The sequence below is a fragment of the Muscardinus avellanarius genome (genome assembly GCF_963383645.1).
Source record: "Muscardinus avellanarius genome assembly, chromosome: 9".
Lineage (NCBI taxonomy): Eukaryota > Metazoa > Chordata > Mammalia > Rodentia > Gliridae > Muscardinus > Muscardinus avellanarius.
The window spans coordinates 28354455-28373392 of record NC_137795.1 but is presented as its reverse complement, the minus strand read 5'-3'; the positions used below and the strand labels follow the sequence as shown (position 1 = coordinate 28373392).

The 18938-nt window shown below is 37.3% G+C and overlaps 1 protein-coding gene across 2 annotated transcripts in view; it reads right to left on the bottom strand.

Annotated features, from left to right (window-relative positions):
- HYCC1 (hyccin PI4KA lipid kinase complex subunit 1) overlaps nt 1-18608 on the bottom strand; it is a gene marked incomplete at both ends in the record, with an annotated part of 59983 nt that extends 41375 nt beyond the window's left edge. For both annotated transcript variants that reach the window (XM_080701540.1, XM_080701541.1), the window contains 4 exons: nt 2376-2456; nt 3685-3864; nt 8709-8810; nt 18558-18608. In XM_080701540.1, the coding sequence (XP_080557666.1) occupies nt 2376-2456; nt 3685-3864; nt 8709-8810; nt 18558-18608 (414 nt within the window). The remainder of the gene's footprint in view (nt 1-2375; nt 2457-3684; nt 3865-8708; nt 8811-18557) is intronic.
- Nucleotides 18609-18938: the final 330 nt, after the last annotated feature.

Genomic DNA, 18938 nt, shown 5'->3' with positions numbered 1-18938 from the left:
AAAGGCAGATATATAAACCAGTGGAGTAAAATAAAAAACCTAGAAATAAATTCTTCCATATATGGTCCAGTTATTTTTGAAAAGGTTTCCAAGAACATTTGGTGAAGGAAATAATAATCTTTTCACTAAATATTGTTGAAAAATAATAATTACATGAAAAAGAATAAAATTGTACCCTTACTTAACACCACATACAAATATTAACTCAAAATAGATAAAAGACCTAAGTGAATGGAAAATCTTATTTCTCTGGCTCTGGTGTGTGTTACCTATTTCTTTTTTGTAGTTAATCTCTTTGAGTATTTTCTCTAGTGCTGGTTTTGAAGACATAAATTCCTTCAGTTTCTGTTTGTCATGGAAGCTTCTTATTTCCCCATCTAATTTGATAGATAGTTTTGCTGGTTAGGAAATTTTTGGCTGGAAGTTGTTTTCTTTCAGAGTTTGTAATATGTTACTTCAAGCCCTTCTGGCTTTCATGACTTGATTTGGGAAGTCTGGAGTGATTCTAATCGGTTTGCCTCTGAATGTCACTTGGCCTTTTGTTTTTGTTGCCTTTAAAAGTCTCTGCTTGGGCCGGGGGTGGTGGCGCACACTTGTAATCCCCGCGCTTGGGAGGCAGAGACAGGAGGATCGTGCAGGTTCGAAGCCAGCCGCGCGCGCTGGTTTAGGAGACCCTGTTTCCAAAATGAAAATGTAAAAAATAGGTCTGGGAGTGTAGCCCGGAGGTAGAAGGGCTTCCAGGAACCCCAGTACCACCAAAAAAAAAAAAAAAAAAAAAATTCTCTGCTTGGCTTCCACATTGGTCATTTGGACAATTATGTGGTGTGGGGAACCTCTTCTCTGATCCTGTCTAAAGGGAGTTCTATAAGTTTCCTGGACCTATGTATCAACCTCTTGCTCTATGTTTGGAAAATTTTCTGCTATCATTTCTTTGAAGAGATTATTTATTCCTTTAGTTTTACCTTCTTTTCTCTCCTCTATTCCGATTATTCTTAGGTTAGCTCTCTTAAAATGGGCCTATAATTCTTCAATGTCAGATTCCTGCTGTCTGAATTATTTTTCTAAGTTATAAATTATGCATTCGTTTTTGGAGTGATCAACTTCTAGGACTGTGATTCTATTTTCCATGTGTTCTAATCGATTGTTTATACTTTGAATTGAGGACTTTACTTCAATGATTGCCTTTATTTCTTTTAGACTCTCTCTAAATTCTTTTCGAAGATCCTGTATTATTTCTACAGTTATATTCCTGATTTGATTTTCTGGAGATCTCTGAATTTCTGTTGTTATCAGGTTCTAATAATATGGGGTTGTGGGCATTCATTGCTCTATTGCTGTTCCTCTTTCCCATGATTTCAGAAGTCTGTGCCTTCCCTGGGTCACTATGACTTCACTTAGGGTGCTCTGTATCTCAAGTCTGTGGTAATCTCAGCCGCCACTATTCCTTTACTGGGTTGTATCGCAAAGTCTTAGACCCAGGAAGTTAATCAAGGCTGCGCAAGACCATGGGGGTGCCAGGCTTGATGTATTCCTACAAGGAGCTGTGACTAAGGTGTGGTATCTCTGCCACTGCTACTCCTTCACTGGGTTGGACTGCAAAATCTCAGACCCAGGGAGATTATCAAAGCTACGCAAGTCCCTGGGAGTGCAGTACTGGAATTTCTCCTTTAGGGGCCGCAATTTCACTCACGGTTATTGTGCATGCTGATCAGGAGCTGTTGCAGGGTGCGGTGAACTCACTGTCGCTGCTGGCGATATGGCGCCGCTGTCATCCCCTCAGCCATGAGGCTGGCGTATTTCTTTTCTGGTTTTGAGCTCTGTTCTAAGTCCCTGGAAGGGGTAATGAGCTTGGCCACTGGGAGTTTTAGACATTCTTTGCGCTGAAAGAACTGCTGAATTACACCTGAATGATCTGCAGCTGCTCACTTCAGTTCCTTGTTTACCTTTCCTCTCTGGAGCCTGGTGCTGTGAGGGAAGATGGTGCTGGCGCAGCTCCGCTGCCGCATTGCGGGCTTGATTTCTGGTCTCTGGTCTTTTTTTCTCTGTCCCTTGTGTTTACATTTTTTATTTCTCTGCTGATGGTGTTTTCTGGCTATGAAAAGCACTGATTTTGTGACAATAGAGATCGAGTTTTAGCAGGACTCGTAAATGCTGCTTTTCTCGGTTGCCATCTTCCCAGAAGTCATAGATCAAACTTAATGATTTTGATGTCCCACTTAGGTTTAGGAAATAGTAACCACTTTGCATGGTGCCTTAATTCTTTTTATTTTTAGATACTAATACATTTATTAATATTTTTGACTAGGTAATTACACTCTAGTTTCTGGCAATATCAAAGCTTAAGACCCAATGAACTTAGTTAAAATAACACTTACTTCATGATACACAGATGGTTTAGATAAAGATGGAATCGTAAAACTCAATACTTTGCTGTGTCCCTGTTTGTCAACTATTTCCTACAAAAGTAAAAAAAAAAAAAAAAAAAAGTAGTTTAAAAGAGTTGCTTTTTTACACTAAACTTAAATTGTTAGGCCAAATTGTTTTGAAAAGACATGAATAGAAAAGAATTTTAAAGTCAATTAAAATTCAAACAATGATAATTCATTATTTATTATTCATAAACACAAATAGTTAAAATGTACATTCTCCTATTTTTCAAATAAAAGTAGAGCTGGGGTGTATCTCAGTGGTAGATGCTTGCTTGCCTCACAAGCAAAGTCTTCAATTCCCAGCACTGCAAAAAAAAAAAAAAAAAAAAAAAAAAGGGCCAAAATAAAAGTAACATAGTTTTCAGGATGGCTGGGATACAGATTTTAAGATTTTATATCTTAATAACAATTGATATTCTTGTAACAAACTATATTTCTAAGGCAATTAATGATTTAAACATAATATATGTCCAAGAAAGGACCTTTTTTGTAGTTGTGGGAGTTGAATCCATGGCCTCACACATGCTAGGTAAACATTTTACCACTGAGCTACACCCCCAGCCCTCTTTCCATTATAAAAATTAGAAAGTTTAAGTATCTAGAATATCAACATGATCAGTATACAAACTATTAGTGATGCAAACTAAGTTAAACAATGGCATAAATTCTGGAGATGGTGCAGATCTTCTAAAACTCTGACTTAAATATTAGACCAGATCTTTTCTCCTAAATCTTTTTTTTTTTTTTTTTTTTTTTTTTTTTTTTTTTTTTTTTGGTGGTACTGGGGTTCCTGGAAGCCCTTATACCTCCGGGCTACACTCCCAGACCTATTTTTACATTTTTATTTGGAAACAGGGTCTCCTAAGCCAGCGCACGGCTGGCTTCAAACCTGCGCGATCCTCCTGTCTCTGCCTCCCAAGCGTGGGTATTACAAGCGTGCGCTACCACGCCCGGCTCCTAAATCTTTTTTGAAATTTAGAAACAGATAACTTAGAGGTTAGTTTAAGTTAATATTAAGTTTAAAATACAAAACTGTTATTTTTTCAGAAACCTCTATAAAAGATTTTAAGTGGTCTAATTTTAAGACTTTAATCAATTCAAAATTTAAATAATTATATGTGTACCTGTATGGCCCCCAACCCATAAAGTTATTTTGTGGAGAATATATTAAAAAGCAAACTAAATGAGAAGCAGCTGCAAAATTACACATTTGATTTTACCAAAAAAGCATTTTGTTAATACATTAAATACAAACCAAATTGTAAACCCCTAGAAGAAGAGCTTCAATGCATCCACTACTGTGCACATTTCTGCTGGCTGAGATGGCAAGGTAGCACCAAATCAGTTCAGGGAGAAACTGCAACGTAAATCGAAGCAACTGCTCCTCCCCACTGCGATAGAATTCAAAGAGCTGGTGACAGACAGGTTCTAGCAACTGGAAGAAAGATGGTATTTTAGTTCAAGACCTGGACAATATTTAAATGACACTGTTATATGAAATATCAAAGTTTTTTCAGATTAGTAACTACTGAAATACATAAATGGAGTTTTTTTTAAGCAGAACCATTAGCTGATAAGCAATTAATAACCTTTTGAAATCTTACAAATCAAATTGTAAAAAAGTATTACATGGAAGCACATACAAGCTTTAAAATACTCTATAACTCTAAGGTATTGTTACTAAAACCATGTTAACTTCTTAAAACAGTTAAGTTACAGGGAGTTTCTTTCTCAATGTCTTTTCTTCCTGGTAAATTATATGCCAATATATCAGGAAAGTAAAAAAATTACTGATTTTTCAAGGAAACTACTAGGCTATTATGTTTTATTTGTTTCATTTTTTTCCTTCAGTATGGGGGATGGAATCCAGGGCATTCTACTTCTGAGCTACACCCCCAGCCCTATTTTTTATTCTTTATTTTGAAACAGGGTCTCACTGAGTTGTAGAAGGCCTCACTAAGTAGCTGAAGCTGGCTATGAACCTTCGATCCTCCTGTCTCAGCCTCCCAAGTACTGTGATTACGAGTATGTACCACCATACGGGCTTAAGCATGCACCACCACGCCTGGCTGGCTATTATGTTTTCAATTAACTATACTTCACTAACAGGCAACAGATTTAAGTCAACTTACTAGACAGATTTTCTAATTCTAATAACTGGAATGAGTAGAAACCAATTTAAAGTGAATAATTTATTTCAAATAAGTTAAATATGTAAACGGAGTAAGTCAATATTATTTATACAAAGTTTAATTAAAGTTACTCTTCAATAAACATTAACTAAATCAAACTAGTGTGTCTCACTGAAAAATTATCTAACTTCTGACAGTTATTCTTCCATAAGGACTACTTACTCAATCTCAAAATGGTATTTAGGAAGCTGGGCATGGTGGCGTACTTGTAATCCCAGTATTTGGGAGGCTGGGACAGGAGGATTGCAGGTTTGAGGCCTACCTCAGCTACCTAGTGAGACCCTCTGCAACTTAGTGAGACCCTGTTTCAAAAATAAAGAATAAAAAATAGGGCTGGGGGTGTAGCTTTGAGGTAAAATGCCCTGGGTTCAATCCCCAGTACAGTGGGGGGGAAAAGATCTTTAGGGGGCAACAGGTATCCACTGTGACCACAGAAAGATAAAAGGAAAATTATAGGACAGGAGGCAAAGTAACTCCATTCACAGATGGCAATGAAATGTTTTAGGACAGGAATTGGATTAAGATTAAAGGTGGCAGGAAAAAAGACTGGTAGAGGGATGTCTAGCTTTGAAATAGAGTTTAAAAAAATTTCTTTGTGGCCTAGCTTCAATAATCTTGTATTGTGGTATAATATCCTTTGCCTTTAAATCCCTAAGCAAGCTTTGATTGAATCAATTCATGGAACTTGATAAGTATAGTACGTATTTGCAAATTATGAATTCTTATTAGAAATTTATTCAAGACAGTCTTCATGAGCACCTAATCAATTTTAATCAAAATATACTCAAAGGTTTTACAACACATTTCAAATCATAATATAAAGAGGATTTGCTGGATGAAGGCAGAACCAAATAAAAGGAGATACAAATTATGTTGCAAAAAATTAAATGAAATTACATATTTAAAACCAATGCAGATAAATACCAACATCTGCTCAATGTTTTACAGCTTGTGAAGAGCTGTGCATATATAAACCTGTTCATTTCCCACAACACTAGAGGTAGAATATCATTATCTACACTTTCCACACAAGGAAATTGATAGATAGAGGTTATCTATCCACCACGACCAATATCACATGGCTCACAAGGGTCAGAGAGGAGTCAGTCTTTTGACTCCTTTACAAACATACCTGAAAAATGCCAGAGAAGAATAAAATAATATACACTGAAGGAAATGTAATCAGTGTTAGATATATCTAACCAGAACATATTTGAGGCATGCAGTAGAGCACGAGAACACACTGTGGTCCTAGTTTCTGGGTTAACGTTTGTGTGTGTGTGTGTGTGTGTGTGTGTGTGTGTGTGTGTGTGTGTGGTGGTAGTGGTACTGAGGATTTATCCCAGGGGCATTCTACCTCTAAGCTACACCCCCAGTCCTAGTTTACTTTTTATTTTAAAACAAAGTCTCAATAAGTTGCTGAGGCTGGCTGTGAATTTATAATCCTCCTGTCTCAGCTTCCCAAATACTGAGATTACAAGCATGTGCCACCACATCTGGCTTGGGTAAAAAAAAAATTGTTAATGTATTTTCCAATGAGAAAAAAGTATCATAAATGGTGATTGGGTTTTTACAGTAATTTTAAGAAAGAACTGTACCTCAAATGTATTTTCATATGTTAAAAAGGGGGGTTATAAGTCTAATGAGAACCTAACCACCCATCATTTCTTGTCTCTCCATTTTAGCATGCATCCTGAGTTTTAAAACAACTAAGTTACAAATGAACTTTTACAACAATCCATTCATGGGTAAGAAGCCTGTAACCTAAGAGAGATTTCTAGTGGTAGAAACATGATGCAAAAAAAAAAAATGTTCTTTAATCACTAATCAGGGAAAATTATCTTAAATAAGCAAGCAAAGAGTTATCAATTCTTTTTATATTAAATAGTTACTGATGAGCCGGGCGTGGTGGCGCACGCTTGTAATCCCAGCATTCGGGAGGCTGAGACCTGGAGGATCACGGTTCGCGGACAGCCTCAGATACTCAGTGAAGCCCTCTGCAACTCAGTGAGACCCAGTTTCAAAATAAAGAATAAAAACTAGGGTAGGGGGTGTAGCTTGGAGGTCAAATGCCCCTGGGTTCCATCCCCAGACCCACAAAAAAAAAAAATAGTTACTGATGAACATGGTAGAAAAAGCATACAAAAAAGTTGGAAAGAGCTGGGGGTGTAGTATGGAGGTAAAATGCTCCTAGATTCAATCTCCAGTAACACACACACACACACACACACACACACACACACATACACACACTGGGAAGGGGATGAGAAAAACTAAATATGATTATTAAATTCAGTTATTCCAATGAATTAAAGTGTTTTGCCTTGCAAATATAATTCCTAATCCCTTCAGCATTTAACATTTATAATGCACTTTATAGTATAATAAGTAGAAGTGTGGCTATTCTACACCACAGCCATGAGATTAATTATGCAAGTAAAAAAAGATGCTGGTTTGGGTAGTTCCATTCCAATGGTACGTGGCCCTATGTAAGATCTGAATTTGGGGTGTTACTTTACCACTGAATAATGGGATTACTGGTATTAGAGCCTATTACTTTATCCACCTAACTCAAGTAGGAAAGGAAGCATGTACCTCCCATTTCCCCCTCTAGCTCACCTTTCTCCATTCCCACCAACCCACACCCAGCTTCTCAATACCTTCCTGCCAGGCTATTGGCACAGATGGCCTCCTAGTCCCCTTGTTTTTACCTTTTCCATTTTTTAACCTATCCTTCACAAGCTACCTTCCTAAAACAATAATCAGATCAGGCCATCTCTAGTCTATACTACTTAAGTGTGGTTAGGCCCTAAACCTAGCTTTCCAGCTTCAGTTCTGACCAGTTAACTACTGCATTAGCCTATTTGCCTTTCTCCAAACGCCATGCATTTTTATTTTTCATGCTATTTCCAATCCTTTTCTATTTCATCTATGAATGGTAGAACTTAAAAGAACCATAATCTTATTCACCTTCAAATAAATTGGCATTCTGAGAAAAGGAGGGAAAAGGCACCAGCCAGACCAAACTATTTGCCATTCCTTAAATACTTTGTACTTTATCAGTCTTTTTATACAATCCTCACTGCTTCAGATGTTTACCCTAACACCTGAAAAACATTTGCTATCCTTGGTCTTAATTTGTTTTGTGCTACTGCTGTCACAGGACATCCCAGACTGGGAAATTTATAAAGAACAGAATTTTAAAGCTGAGTGTGCTGGTGTACACTTGTAACCCCAGTACTTGGTAGACTGGGACAAGAGGATCACAGGTTCTCGGCCAGCCTCAGCTACTTAGTGAGGCCCTCCGCAACTTAGTGAGGCCCTATTTCAAAAATAAATAATTAAAGTAGGGCTGGGAGTATAGCTCAGAGGCAGAATGCCTTTGGGTTCAATCCCTAGTACCAAAGCAAAACAACAGAAATTTATTCCCTCATAGTTCTGCAGGCTGGGAAGTCTAAGACCAAGAAAATCTTTGTTATATCATCCACAGCAGAAGACAAAGGGCAAGAGGGGGTTGGACTTACCCTTTTATGGCATCAATCCCACCCAAAGGACGGCACCCTCATGGCCTCATTATTTTAAGTTTTGACATAATTTTTGGAGAGGACAAACATGCAAACCATTGCATCCACTGACTCAATTAAGTATCGCCTTGAAACGATATGCTTACTTCTCTCCCTTTCCTTTTTCAGGATGGAGATCATGTGTTTTGATTCCCTATTGCCCAGCATAGCAGATGGCTCATAAGGAGCACACAGATATTTGTTGAATGGATAAAAGTAAATGTAGTTTTCAAGTCTATGAAGAGAGAGAGTTTTCAGGAGAGAGAGGGAGGGAGAGGGAGAGGGGGAGGGGGGGAGAGGGAGAGAGAGATTTTTTTTAAAACTACCCATAGACGTGGCTTGTGTAATATAGCAATAATTCTATTTGTTGGCCTGGGGGAATCATATACTAAAGTTCACTTTACTATTGCTTTTAAATAAATGCATTTCTTACCCTTCTATGTAAATGTGATATTTCAAAGTAAAAACAATTATAACTCAATCAAATGAGTACAACTAACACAATAAACTGTAAGAGTACTTACCTCACTTTGTGGCTCCTGTATAACTTTGTAGAGAGATGAAACTAAAGAACTCTTGTCTTTCAAATTTGTGGCATAATTTGGTAAAGACGTTTCTGGCAGTGTCTAAACAAATTTTTTAAAAAATATATTTTATTTCTCTAAAATTATGAAATAAGCAAATCTATACAGACAAAAAATAGATTAGTTGTTACCAGAGACTAGATGGGCTGGGTAGGTGTGATTGGGAGTAACAAACAGGCATGAAGTTTCTTTGGGGGGTACGGAGATGTCCTGGAATTAGATGCTGGTATTGGTTGTAACATGGTGAATATACTAAAAATCACTGTATTTTCATCTTAAAATAGCAAATTTTATGTGATGTGAATTATATCTCAACAAAAAAACATTCAAAATCAAACAAAAATATATTTTATTTTCATATTAATAGTGACATAAGTTAACAAAAAGCTTTATTTTTTATGTTTTAGGTGGTACTGGGGTTCCTGGAAACCCTTCTACCTCTGGGCTACACTCCCAGACACCTATTTTTTATATTTTTATTTGGAAACAGGGTCTCTTAAGCCAGCGAGGCTGGCTTTGAACCTGCGCGATCCTCCTGTCTCCGCCTTCCAAACGCAGGGATTACAAGCGTGTACCACCACGCCGGGCACAAAAGCTTTATATTTTTAATAACATTTTGGGGTTAGAAATGAGAACACAAACCATGTATAAAGCTAGAGATATTCTTATAGCATTGTATAGTCTCATTAGCTATATTAATCATGTTTTATGTTATATAAGGATTTGATAACCTTTCTAACCTAAAAGCCATAGGAAAGTACCTGATCTAAATAACTCCTGGGTTATATGTTGTGACTGTTGAGTTTGGTAAGGCTGCTCTGCTGTAGAGATTGGGTGAAAACTTAGACTTCTCAGAACTGCAGCAAAAGATATCTACACTCCAACAAATAGCACACGCTTGTAATCCCAGCATTCAGGATGCGGAGACCGGAGGATCATGGTTCACGGACAGCCTTAGCTTCTTAGCAAGGCCCTTCGCACCTCAGTGAGACCCTGTTTCAAAAAAAAATAAAAAGACTAAAAACATAGGGCTGGGAGTGTAGCTCGGAGGTACAGTGCCCCTCCCAGTACTGAAAAAAAAATCCCCAGTACTGAAAAAAAAAAAAAAGAAAGGAAAAGAAAATGTGGACAACTAATCAGCTCGCCAGCACCACCATCCAAACAGGACACCATGACCAAGGAAGAATGGAAGAAAGAAAACTCACGTGGAAAGTCATATAGCTATGGGGGTAGGAGACACTAGGGGGGAAGCTCATTAGAATGAGAGTAAAATCCTTTCCTTCTAGGGCCTGCTCCTACTGTAGCAATATTTCTCACCCAAGATTATTCTTTCCTATCCAAGTTAATTATTTTCTTCAATCAATCACTTAATCAGTGCTAATCCTGCAGTAGATGCCATGTCTCAAGGTATTCCTAACAGTCATTCCAAGGTATACACTATTTATTACATATCTCATAACCTAGCATTTCATAATTAAATGTGGGCTGTGGTTTGTATATACAGATATATGTGTGAATGAAGAGGTATAGAAAATTAAACTACATACATTTTTATAATAAGAATACGTGATTCATTTTTTTCCTTAATGCAAAATCCTTAAGGGAAAGAACTGTCTTATCATCTTTTCATACACATCACTCAGCATTAAGCCGCATACTCAAATTTTTGCTGAGGGAATGCATTACAAAAGACAGAAGAAGAAGAAATAAAAACTGTCCCTGTTTATACTTCAGAGAATTCTTTAGAAACAGGTCATTTTTCACCAGAGGGAATATAAGTGAATAGATTTTTAATAACAGAGTTTTATTTACCAGAATGGTAAGTAAACATGAACTGTTTGGGAACTTTCTATCATTCTTCAGAGAAAAAAAGAAGTTTCATTGCACTGCTCACATAAAGAAGAGATTAGGGCATTCTTCAATATTTCAAAAGCAAGTAACAAAAGATCTCTAGGCAACATTCCATTTCCGTCATTTGATCAAGAGTAACCTAATACTGGGAAAATTTATATAAAAGGGAATAATAGTCCAACAAATAACAGATTTCTAATCCTTTAAACAGAAATAAGCATAAATTATATGTACAAAATATACTATATATAGTCTATATAAAATTATACAAATGCCTAGTATATATATATATGTAACAATGTTATTATTATATAGGTTTAGTATTATATAGGTTCAGGTTTATGTATATCTAGCTCTAAATGTTATTATATATGTTTATATCTAGCTACAAATATGTTATTATATAGGTTTACATCTATCTAAAATTTAAGAATAAGTGAGTTAAATATAAATCTTTTAAAATTTTATAGTAAATATGAAGATTATTATCATAAGTGTCTATACCATCTAGACTGTTGAGTCCAGGTTATAAAAATAGAATATTCACTAAAAACATAAGTGGTAATTCTCAGCGTATGTATCAATTAAGCTTCATAAAGTAAAATATTTTCTGCGAAACAGCCAAAAGCAGAAAAGGACAACTCTTTTCTGAAAAGCCAAGCTCTGTATATACCTTGAACTGGGGCTAGTACTACTAAATAAGAGGAAGAGTATTTTGAAAATAGTTCAGTAACAATTACACCTCATTCATAATTCTGTCATTATTTTATGTTATGAGTATGGGGAAATGTAGAAGCAGGGAATAATATAACTGCTGTGTTTATGAATGATGCTTTGAAAAACTGAAGGACCAGATGAGTTTAAGTACTGATACAGAAAACATTTAAACGTTCTTACAGTGTACTAGTTGAAAGGTACTGGCCTTTTCTTAAATACCAGCTAAGAGCTGGGCATGGTGGCGCACACTTGTAATCCCCGCACTTGGGAGGCTGAGACAGGAGGATCGCACAGGTTTGAAGCCAGCCTCAGCTACTTAGTGAGGTTCTCAGCAATTTAGTGAGGCCCTGTTTCAAAATATAAAATAGGTCAGGGGTGTAGCCCAGAGGTAGAGGCCCCTGGGTTCCATACCCAGGACCACATACACACAAAAAAAGATTAAATACCAGCTAAGGTTTCTCATGTTTCAGGAGAAAGAAATAGAGACAAAAAGTAATAATGGGAAATTATGTTAAAATTATTCTTGGCAAAATTTGAAGACGACAGATGCTTCAGAGTAAAGTATCACTTGACAGATGGTCTTTCAAAATGTAAGGAGGTGATATGGGTTGGGTGGAAGAGAATTAGTGAAGATGGACAGATGGGTAAAGAACTAATAAATAGAAAACTCTGTTCAACAACATTATACTTAAAATGGCATTCTGAGTCATATATTGGGATTTGGTGACTATAGGAAATTGAAAAAAATCAGGAGTTGAAAAAGTCTACACACAGTATTGAGAAAAACACAAGACAAACTAAAAGATAATACTGTACAAATAAATCTTTGAAAAGATTAAACCATTCATGAAATTTTAAAATAAAAATCCTGGATTCATAATTTTAAGAAAACACTAATGAGAAACCATAGCTAGAGCAAAGACTGAATAACTTTTCCAAAGGCAAAAATATTATTTAATTTTTAAATTCTTAAATAAAATATTTGCATAATGTAAACCGTGTTGTCTCTCAATTTGAGTAACTGTTGAGTCAGGTTATAAAGTAAAGAATCACACTGTGACCATGGAAAAGTGTAGAGCTAAAATCATCTTCACAGACCACTTTCTTCAATTTTTCTGAAGACACTGACCTGGAGAGATTGTATGGTTTGCCCAATATCATAAAACAATCTAGAAGAATTAAAATTAAGCTGGGCGTGGTGGCACACGCTTGTAATCCCGGTGCTTGAGAGGCAGAGACAGGGGGATCGCGCAGGTTAGAAGCCAGCCGCGCTGGCTTAAGAGACCCTGTTTCCAAATGAAAATATACAATAGGTCTGTGAGGGTAGCGTGGAGGTAGAAGGGTTTCCAGGAACCCCAGTACCACCTAAAAATAAATAAATAAATAAATAAATAAATAAATAAATAAATAAATAAATAAATAAATCAAAGGGTGTATGACTCTCAGTCCAATTAGTCATAGTGACTTTGGCCTTATTAGCACCATGGTTATTATTAAACAACCAAAGGCTTTTCAAAACCTAAGTGTGTACCCCAAAACCTGAAATCTTAAGTACCTTAAATAGAACATGTAATTTAATATCACCAATCACTTCAAAAGGCAAGTTATGCCAGTCTTAAAAGTACTTAACACAAACTAGGTGTAGTGGTGCACGCTTGTAATTCCAGTACTTGGGAGGCTGAGACAGGAGGATCGTGGTTCACAAACAGCCTCAGCTACTTAGGCCCTTTGCAACTCAGTGAGACCTTGTTTCAAAATAAAAAATAGGGCTGGAGGGGTGTAGCTCAGGGGTAGAATGCCCCTGGGTTTCATCTCCAGTGCTGCCAAAAAAAAAAGTACTTAACAGGTTTATTCCCAAACACCTTTCTACCTTCTTTTACTTCTGGTATGTGCTAGTTTAGCCTCATAATCTCTTTTGTGTTAACAAACACAGAACTAAATTCAACATATATTAACAAAATTCAGAATAACACTCAAAATAATTTCCAGGAATGCCTACCAAATTAACTGAGGAATATGAAATACCTTCTCTTAACCAGTTGTAAAAACACAGACATGAAGATAATTTAAAACATTTGTGATGTGCTTCAAATATTCAATGTAACCTCTCTGACTGGCTCTTGTACATGGCACACTTCACCTCAACCACCACTGCTCATACTGTTGCCCTGCCCCTTAGTCCTCCTACTGTCCTTCCTCAGTCTACATACCATGCCAGAGAGGGGAAAAATAAAACAAGCAGATTAAGTTTGGATACAGAAAATCCACTGAAGAGCTCAGGTATTGATGTTCAAGGTGATATAACTGAGTCATCAGTTATATATAAAACTCATCAGTCAATGGAGCCATTGTAATGGATTTTATTGGGTGGTAACCTAGGCAGGCAGAGTGTGACTGGAGGGAATGGGTCACATATAGCCTTGGGGACTAGAGTATGCCCATGAACCCCTTTCATGAACTCTGTTCCCAGTCTCTGTGATATGAGAGGAGAGCTCTTGCACTCTTCTTTCTCTGCTTCCCACTCTAAGCACTGAGCTCCTCAATCCTGAGACCCCTTCAGCCTAACATGCACTGAACCCCTGAAATCTCTAAGAACTATGTGCAAATCAGTCTCCCTCTAAGTTGTAGTCTTTAGGTTGCAGCAGTGAGAAAGCTGACTGAAATTAAAACTGTATAAGGCTAGTGGGGTCACTGCTATATCTAAACATGATCGTGTGTTTTGAGTCTTTGGATCTGGTTTGTGAGAGGATGTTGGAAGGGCCAGAATCCTGATAGAAAGGTGGATGTTAGAGACTGTGCTCAGGAGATTTCGAAGGACAAAAAGGACTTCATAGCAAAATGAAGTAGAGGCAGCATGTGTTTCATGCTGGCAAAGTACTTAATGGCATTTGCCCATGTCCTGAAACTTTGTGTGAGGCTGACTTTATAGATGATGGAACTGATTAAGCTAGCAGAAGAAATCTCAAAACAAAAGAGTATCCAGACCACATTATAGATTTTGTTGTTTGTTTGTTTATTTGTTTGTTTTTCTCTGCTGGGGATGAAACCAAGGATTTGCACATGCAAGGAAATTGTTCTACCACTGAGCTACACCCCAGCTCTCGCATTACAGATATTAATGTCTGTGTACAAACAGCTGTGAATATTGGGAGTAAAAAGGAAAGCAAAGAGACTTTACAGATTTGCAGTTTGGCCCAAAAGGCATATGTAAAGTTGGGGCCCAGAGAGATGATAGAGTGAAAGAAAGTAAGATGGCTGAATGGTGATCAAATGTTTTGCATAGGAATTAAGAAAAAAATGTGGTTGGGGAAATTCAAACCTAAGTGTATAACCATGGTAACAGATTCAAGGGTGCAGCAGTCATCACGAAGGAGGGCCCAGTGACCAGGACTGAGGAGAGCCTGATTGCCATGATTGAAAAGGGCCTGGTGGCCATGAATGACTGAAAAGGGCTAAGTGGCCATAATTAAAGAGGGTATAACTATCCTTCTTGCTGGCAGTTGATTGTGGCACCTACATAATGCTGGCTTTGTTGGAGTAAGGAGTTATGGACCCCCACCCCCAGATTTCAAAGTAAAGCCCAGGAGGCCAAGCAATGTGTTGCAGGGCAATTTGTGAAGCCATGAGGGTGAATCCAAGATTGCCATGAAAGCCCCCAAATTAAGAAATGCCAGACATGCAGAATGACAACTGGCAAAGGCTGCAAACTGGAAGCCATGGAGCCAGTCTAGGACAGTAAATATGCCACCAATGGCAGCCAACTAGGCCATAGAGGCAGGGCTGCCAAAGCCCCTTGGAGATCACACCTCACCACCCTGTGTCCTGGATGCTAGAAATCACTGGCAGGATTAAATGCATGCCCTGGATTTCAATACACTTTTAATCCCATTCCTTCTCTCCACATATTTATTCCTCCCTTTTGGAAGTCAAATGTTTACCATTATACATTAGGTGCATGTAGCTTGCTTTTAATTTATTTTATTTATTATTTTTTTTTACAGTGGAGCTCATAGCTAATACCTTTCTCAGAGAAGACTGGACTTTTGAGCAATGCTGGAAACTATTAATACTTTGGGAACTCTTGAAGATAAACTAAGTGCATTTTGCATTGTGAGATGGCTATGAGGTCTTGGGAGCCAGGGGTAGAGTGTTATGGTTTGAATTTAGAATGTCCAAACTTCACACTTCACATAGACAGTCATGTCAGAGGTGAGGCTTAGTTGCTGGGAAGGTTTTTTTGGGTGTGTGGCCTTGGGCACTATATATGGTCCCTCCTCCCTTTGCGCACATGCTCCCTCTTGTCTCTCTTCCCTTCCCTTCCCTTCCCTTCCCTTCCCTTCCCTTCCCTTCCCTTCCCTTCCCTTCCCTTCCCTTCTCTTCTCTTCTCTTCTCTTCTCTCTCTCTCTCTCTCTCTCTCTCTCTCTCTCTCTCTCCTTCCCATGCCATACCCTAAGCTCCACAAACTTTATCCAGCCTAACATGGACTAAACGTCTGAAATCTCCAGAACTATGAGCAAAAAAAAAATCTTCCTCCCTCTAAGTTGTCATCATGTATTTTGAGTCATAGCAGTGAGAATGCTGAACGAAACAGGCGAGGAAGGGAAGCAGTCATAATTTTCCTTATTTGCTTTAATAGTTAATACTTCCCTATGACCCACCCTCTAACATGTCAATTTTACACAACTACCATCTTAAAGAATGAGTAACTGTCAGCATGTGGTGGCACATACCTATAATCCAAGCATTTGAGAGGCTGAAGCAGGAGGACTGCAGGTTCAAGGCATTCCTCAGCAATTTACTGAAGCCCTCAGCAATTTAGTGAGACCTTGTTTCAAAATAAAAAAGAACTGGGAATATAGCTCAGAGATAGAACACTCCTGGGTCCAATTCCTACAGCCATAATAAAAAATGGATAACAGGCTACATTAAGTTTTTTTTTTTTTTCCAGTACTGGAGATGAAACCCAGGGTCATTCTACCTCCGAGCTATACACCCCAGCCCTATTTTTTATTCATTATTTTGAAACAAGGTCTCACTGAGTTGTAAAGGGCCTCACTAAGTAGTTGAGGCTGTCCCTGAACCATCATCCTCCTGTATCAGCCTCCAAAATGGTGGGATTACAAGTATGCGCCACCATGTCCAGCTCTACATTAAGTTTTTATAAGCTTGATTTCACCATTTAACATAAGAATGTCCTAGAAGACATCATATTCAACTGTTAAACTTGACAATTTCCACTAACCTTTCCCCTCCAACAAAAAATATATACCATAACAAATCATAATCAACACTTTTTTGTTTTGTTTTATGGTACTAGATATTGAACACAAGGACAGTCCACTTTTGAGCTATATCCACAGCATTTTTCATTTTTGTTTTGAAACAGGGTCTTGCTAGGTTGCTGAAAGTCTCACCAAGTTGCTGAAGCTGTCCCTGAACCTGTGATCTTCCTGCGTCTGCCTCCTAACTACTGGGATTACAGGCATGCACCACTGTGCCTGGCCACAATCAATACTTTTGAAGCAGAAAAAGTATTTTAAAATGCCTCGTTTACAAAGATAACACATGCAAGGAGAAAAGCACATACAAAATTAAATCAAACTGTTAAAATATGTAGGAAGTAGTACATACCATGCATTTTTATAACATTCTATACTACTTCGTGATGATTTAGGGACTTCACAGAAGGATGCTTGGTTCATGAATATAAAAGTTATGGAAGTAAAAACCTACTCAGTTATACATTGGGATCAGATAACAAAAACAGATAAGGCCCGCTGTAAAATTAACAGGCAAGAGTGGTTCTCTCAAAGTCACACCGCAACTGAATAGTATCATAACCTTCTTTTAGAAATGATTACTATATCCTTACTCACTGAGAAACCTTGTCTTAAAATTATAAATTATCAAAATTTTGTATATATTATTTTTTGAATATATATCAGTAAGAATGAAATATCTCATTCTTGCCTGGAGGACCCACACCATTTTGACCTAGAGAAGTAGCCTTAATTTTCAGCACAGGTGCAGAGCATCAGATAAAAGGTTTCTGAAAACAACCATTCCAGATCCATGTTAACTTTGTAGTTTTCAAAACAAGAGGATTCTTGGTCCACTCTGAAGTCCAGATCAGATGTTAACCCCATTACACAGTCCTGCTTTGTTTGGAATCTATCAAAATACTACTTCATTTAAATTTCACCGAAATTCTACCCTTCCTCCAAACGCCATACTAATTTTATGTTCCCTCTGCTTGGTGAGATGCCTCCATTGCACCTGTTGTGCAGTCTTCCTCACTGCAACAAACAAATAAGACTGACACTGTCAGATTACAAGTTTCTCCCTAAGGTCTTAAGCTGATTAGGCTGAAAATTCAAAGCAACAGTTTCAGCTCGAATCTTTCACTTCTAAGGCAAGGCATGGGGGTGCACGCTTGCAATCCCAGCATTTGAGGGGCTGAGACAGGAGGATTGCAGTTTGCGGACAGCCTCCGCTACTACTTAGTGAAGCCCTTTGCAACTCAGTGAGACCCTATTTCAAAATAAAGAATAAAAAATAGGGCTGGGTTACATCTTAAGGGTAGAATGTCCCTGGTTTCCATTCTCAGTACCGGAAAAAAAAAAAAATCTTTCACTTCTACAGTTTATAGTCATGAAACTCATATAATTGTGTGTCACATAAGGACAGGAGAAAGGATTTAGCTATTTAAGGGACACAATTTTAGCTATCATACACAAGAGTTCATGAGACATGAAAACACGTTTTATTTTCTTCATCAGCTAATTAAAAGTAAGTCACTCCTTAGATAGCCACTGGGTTAGCCAACTAGAGAAAAATCCACTAGTAAAAAGTTGGGCAAATATCTTCCTATCCTCTCTTCATTGCCCTCCCTTACAATGGAGAGAAACATTCTGACAGTGAATCACTGGTGGTCACTGGAGAGTGACATCAACATTCATAATCATTCTTGGCAGTGTTGTCATGAAATGGAGAAAGTAAGCAAACAAATGGATAAACTGCATCACTTGGGAGAAAAATGAATTAATTTTTTTAAACAAAAGGTTACTATGTATAAATAGTTCCCTATTAGGATATGTTAGAACATATTTCTTTAACACCTATTTAGTTTTTCAGTAAAATAATATTTAAAAGGTCACTGGAATTTAAGTCCAGACAAATTTTCTTTGGGATATAATTAATATTTTAAAACTTAAGTATTACCTTAAACTCTGACAACCATTCCTCCACAACCCCTTTCTCTGAAGTGAACATCTTTCCACATCTGTTTCAAATCTTCAACCTGAAAGTTAACATAGAAAAATATTAAAAAGTTGAATAAATTTTCTTTACAGAGGCACAAAGATATTCTATAAAGTTAATTTGTGAAATCAAAGCCTTTTTCAAATATAAATTACCACATTCAACACCAATGTGAGTAAAGAAGCCTTAAAATTCAAGCATTTGACAAAAGTATAAATATCATAACATGATGAAATTGGCTATACAATTTTCATTCAGCTTTCAGGAATGCCAGCTGTAAAACATACTGAAAATTCTTCTATAATTTCAGTAAAATAATTTAAAAAATCTTTTATCTTAAAA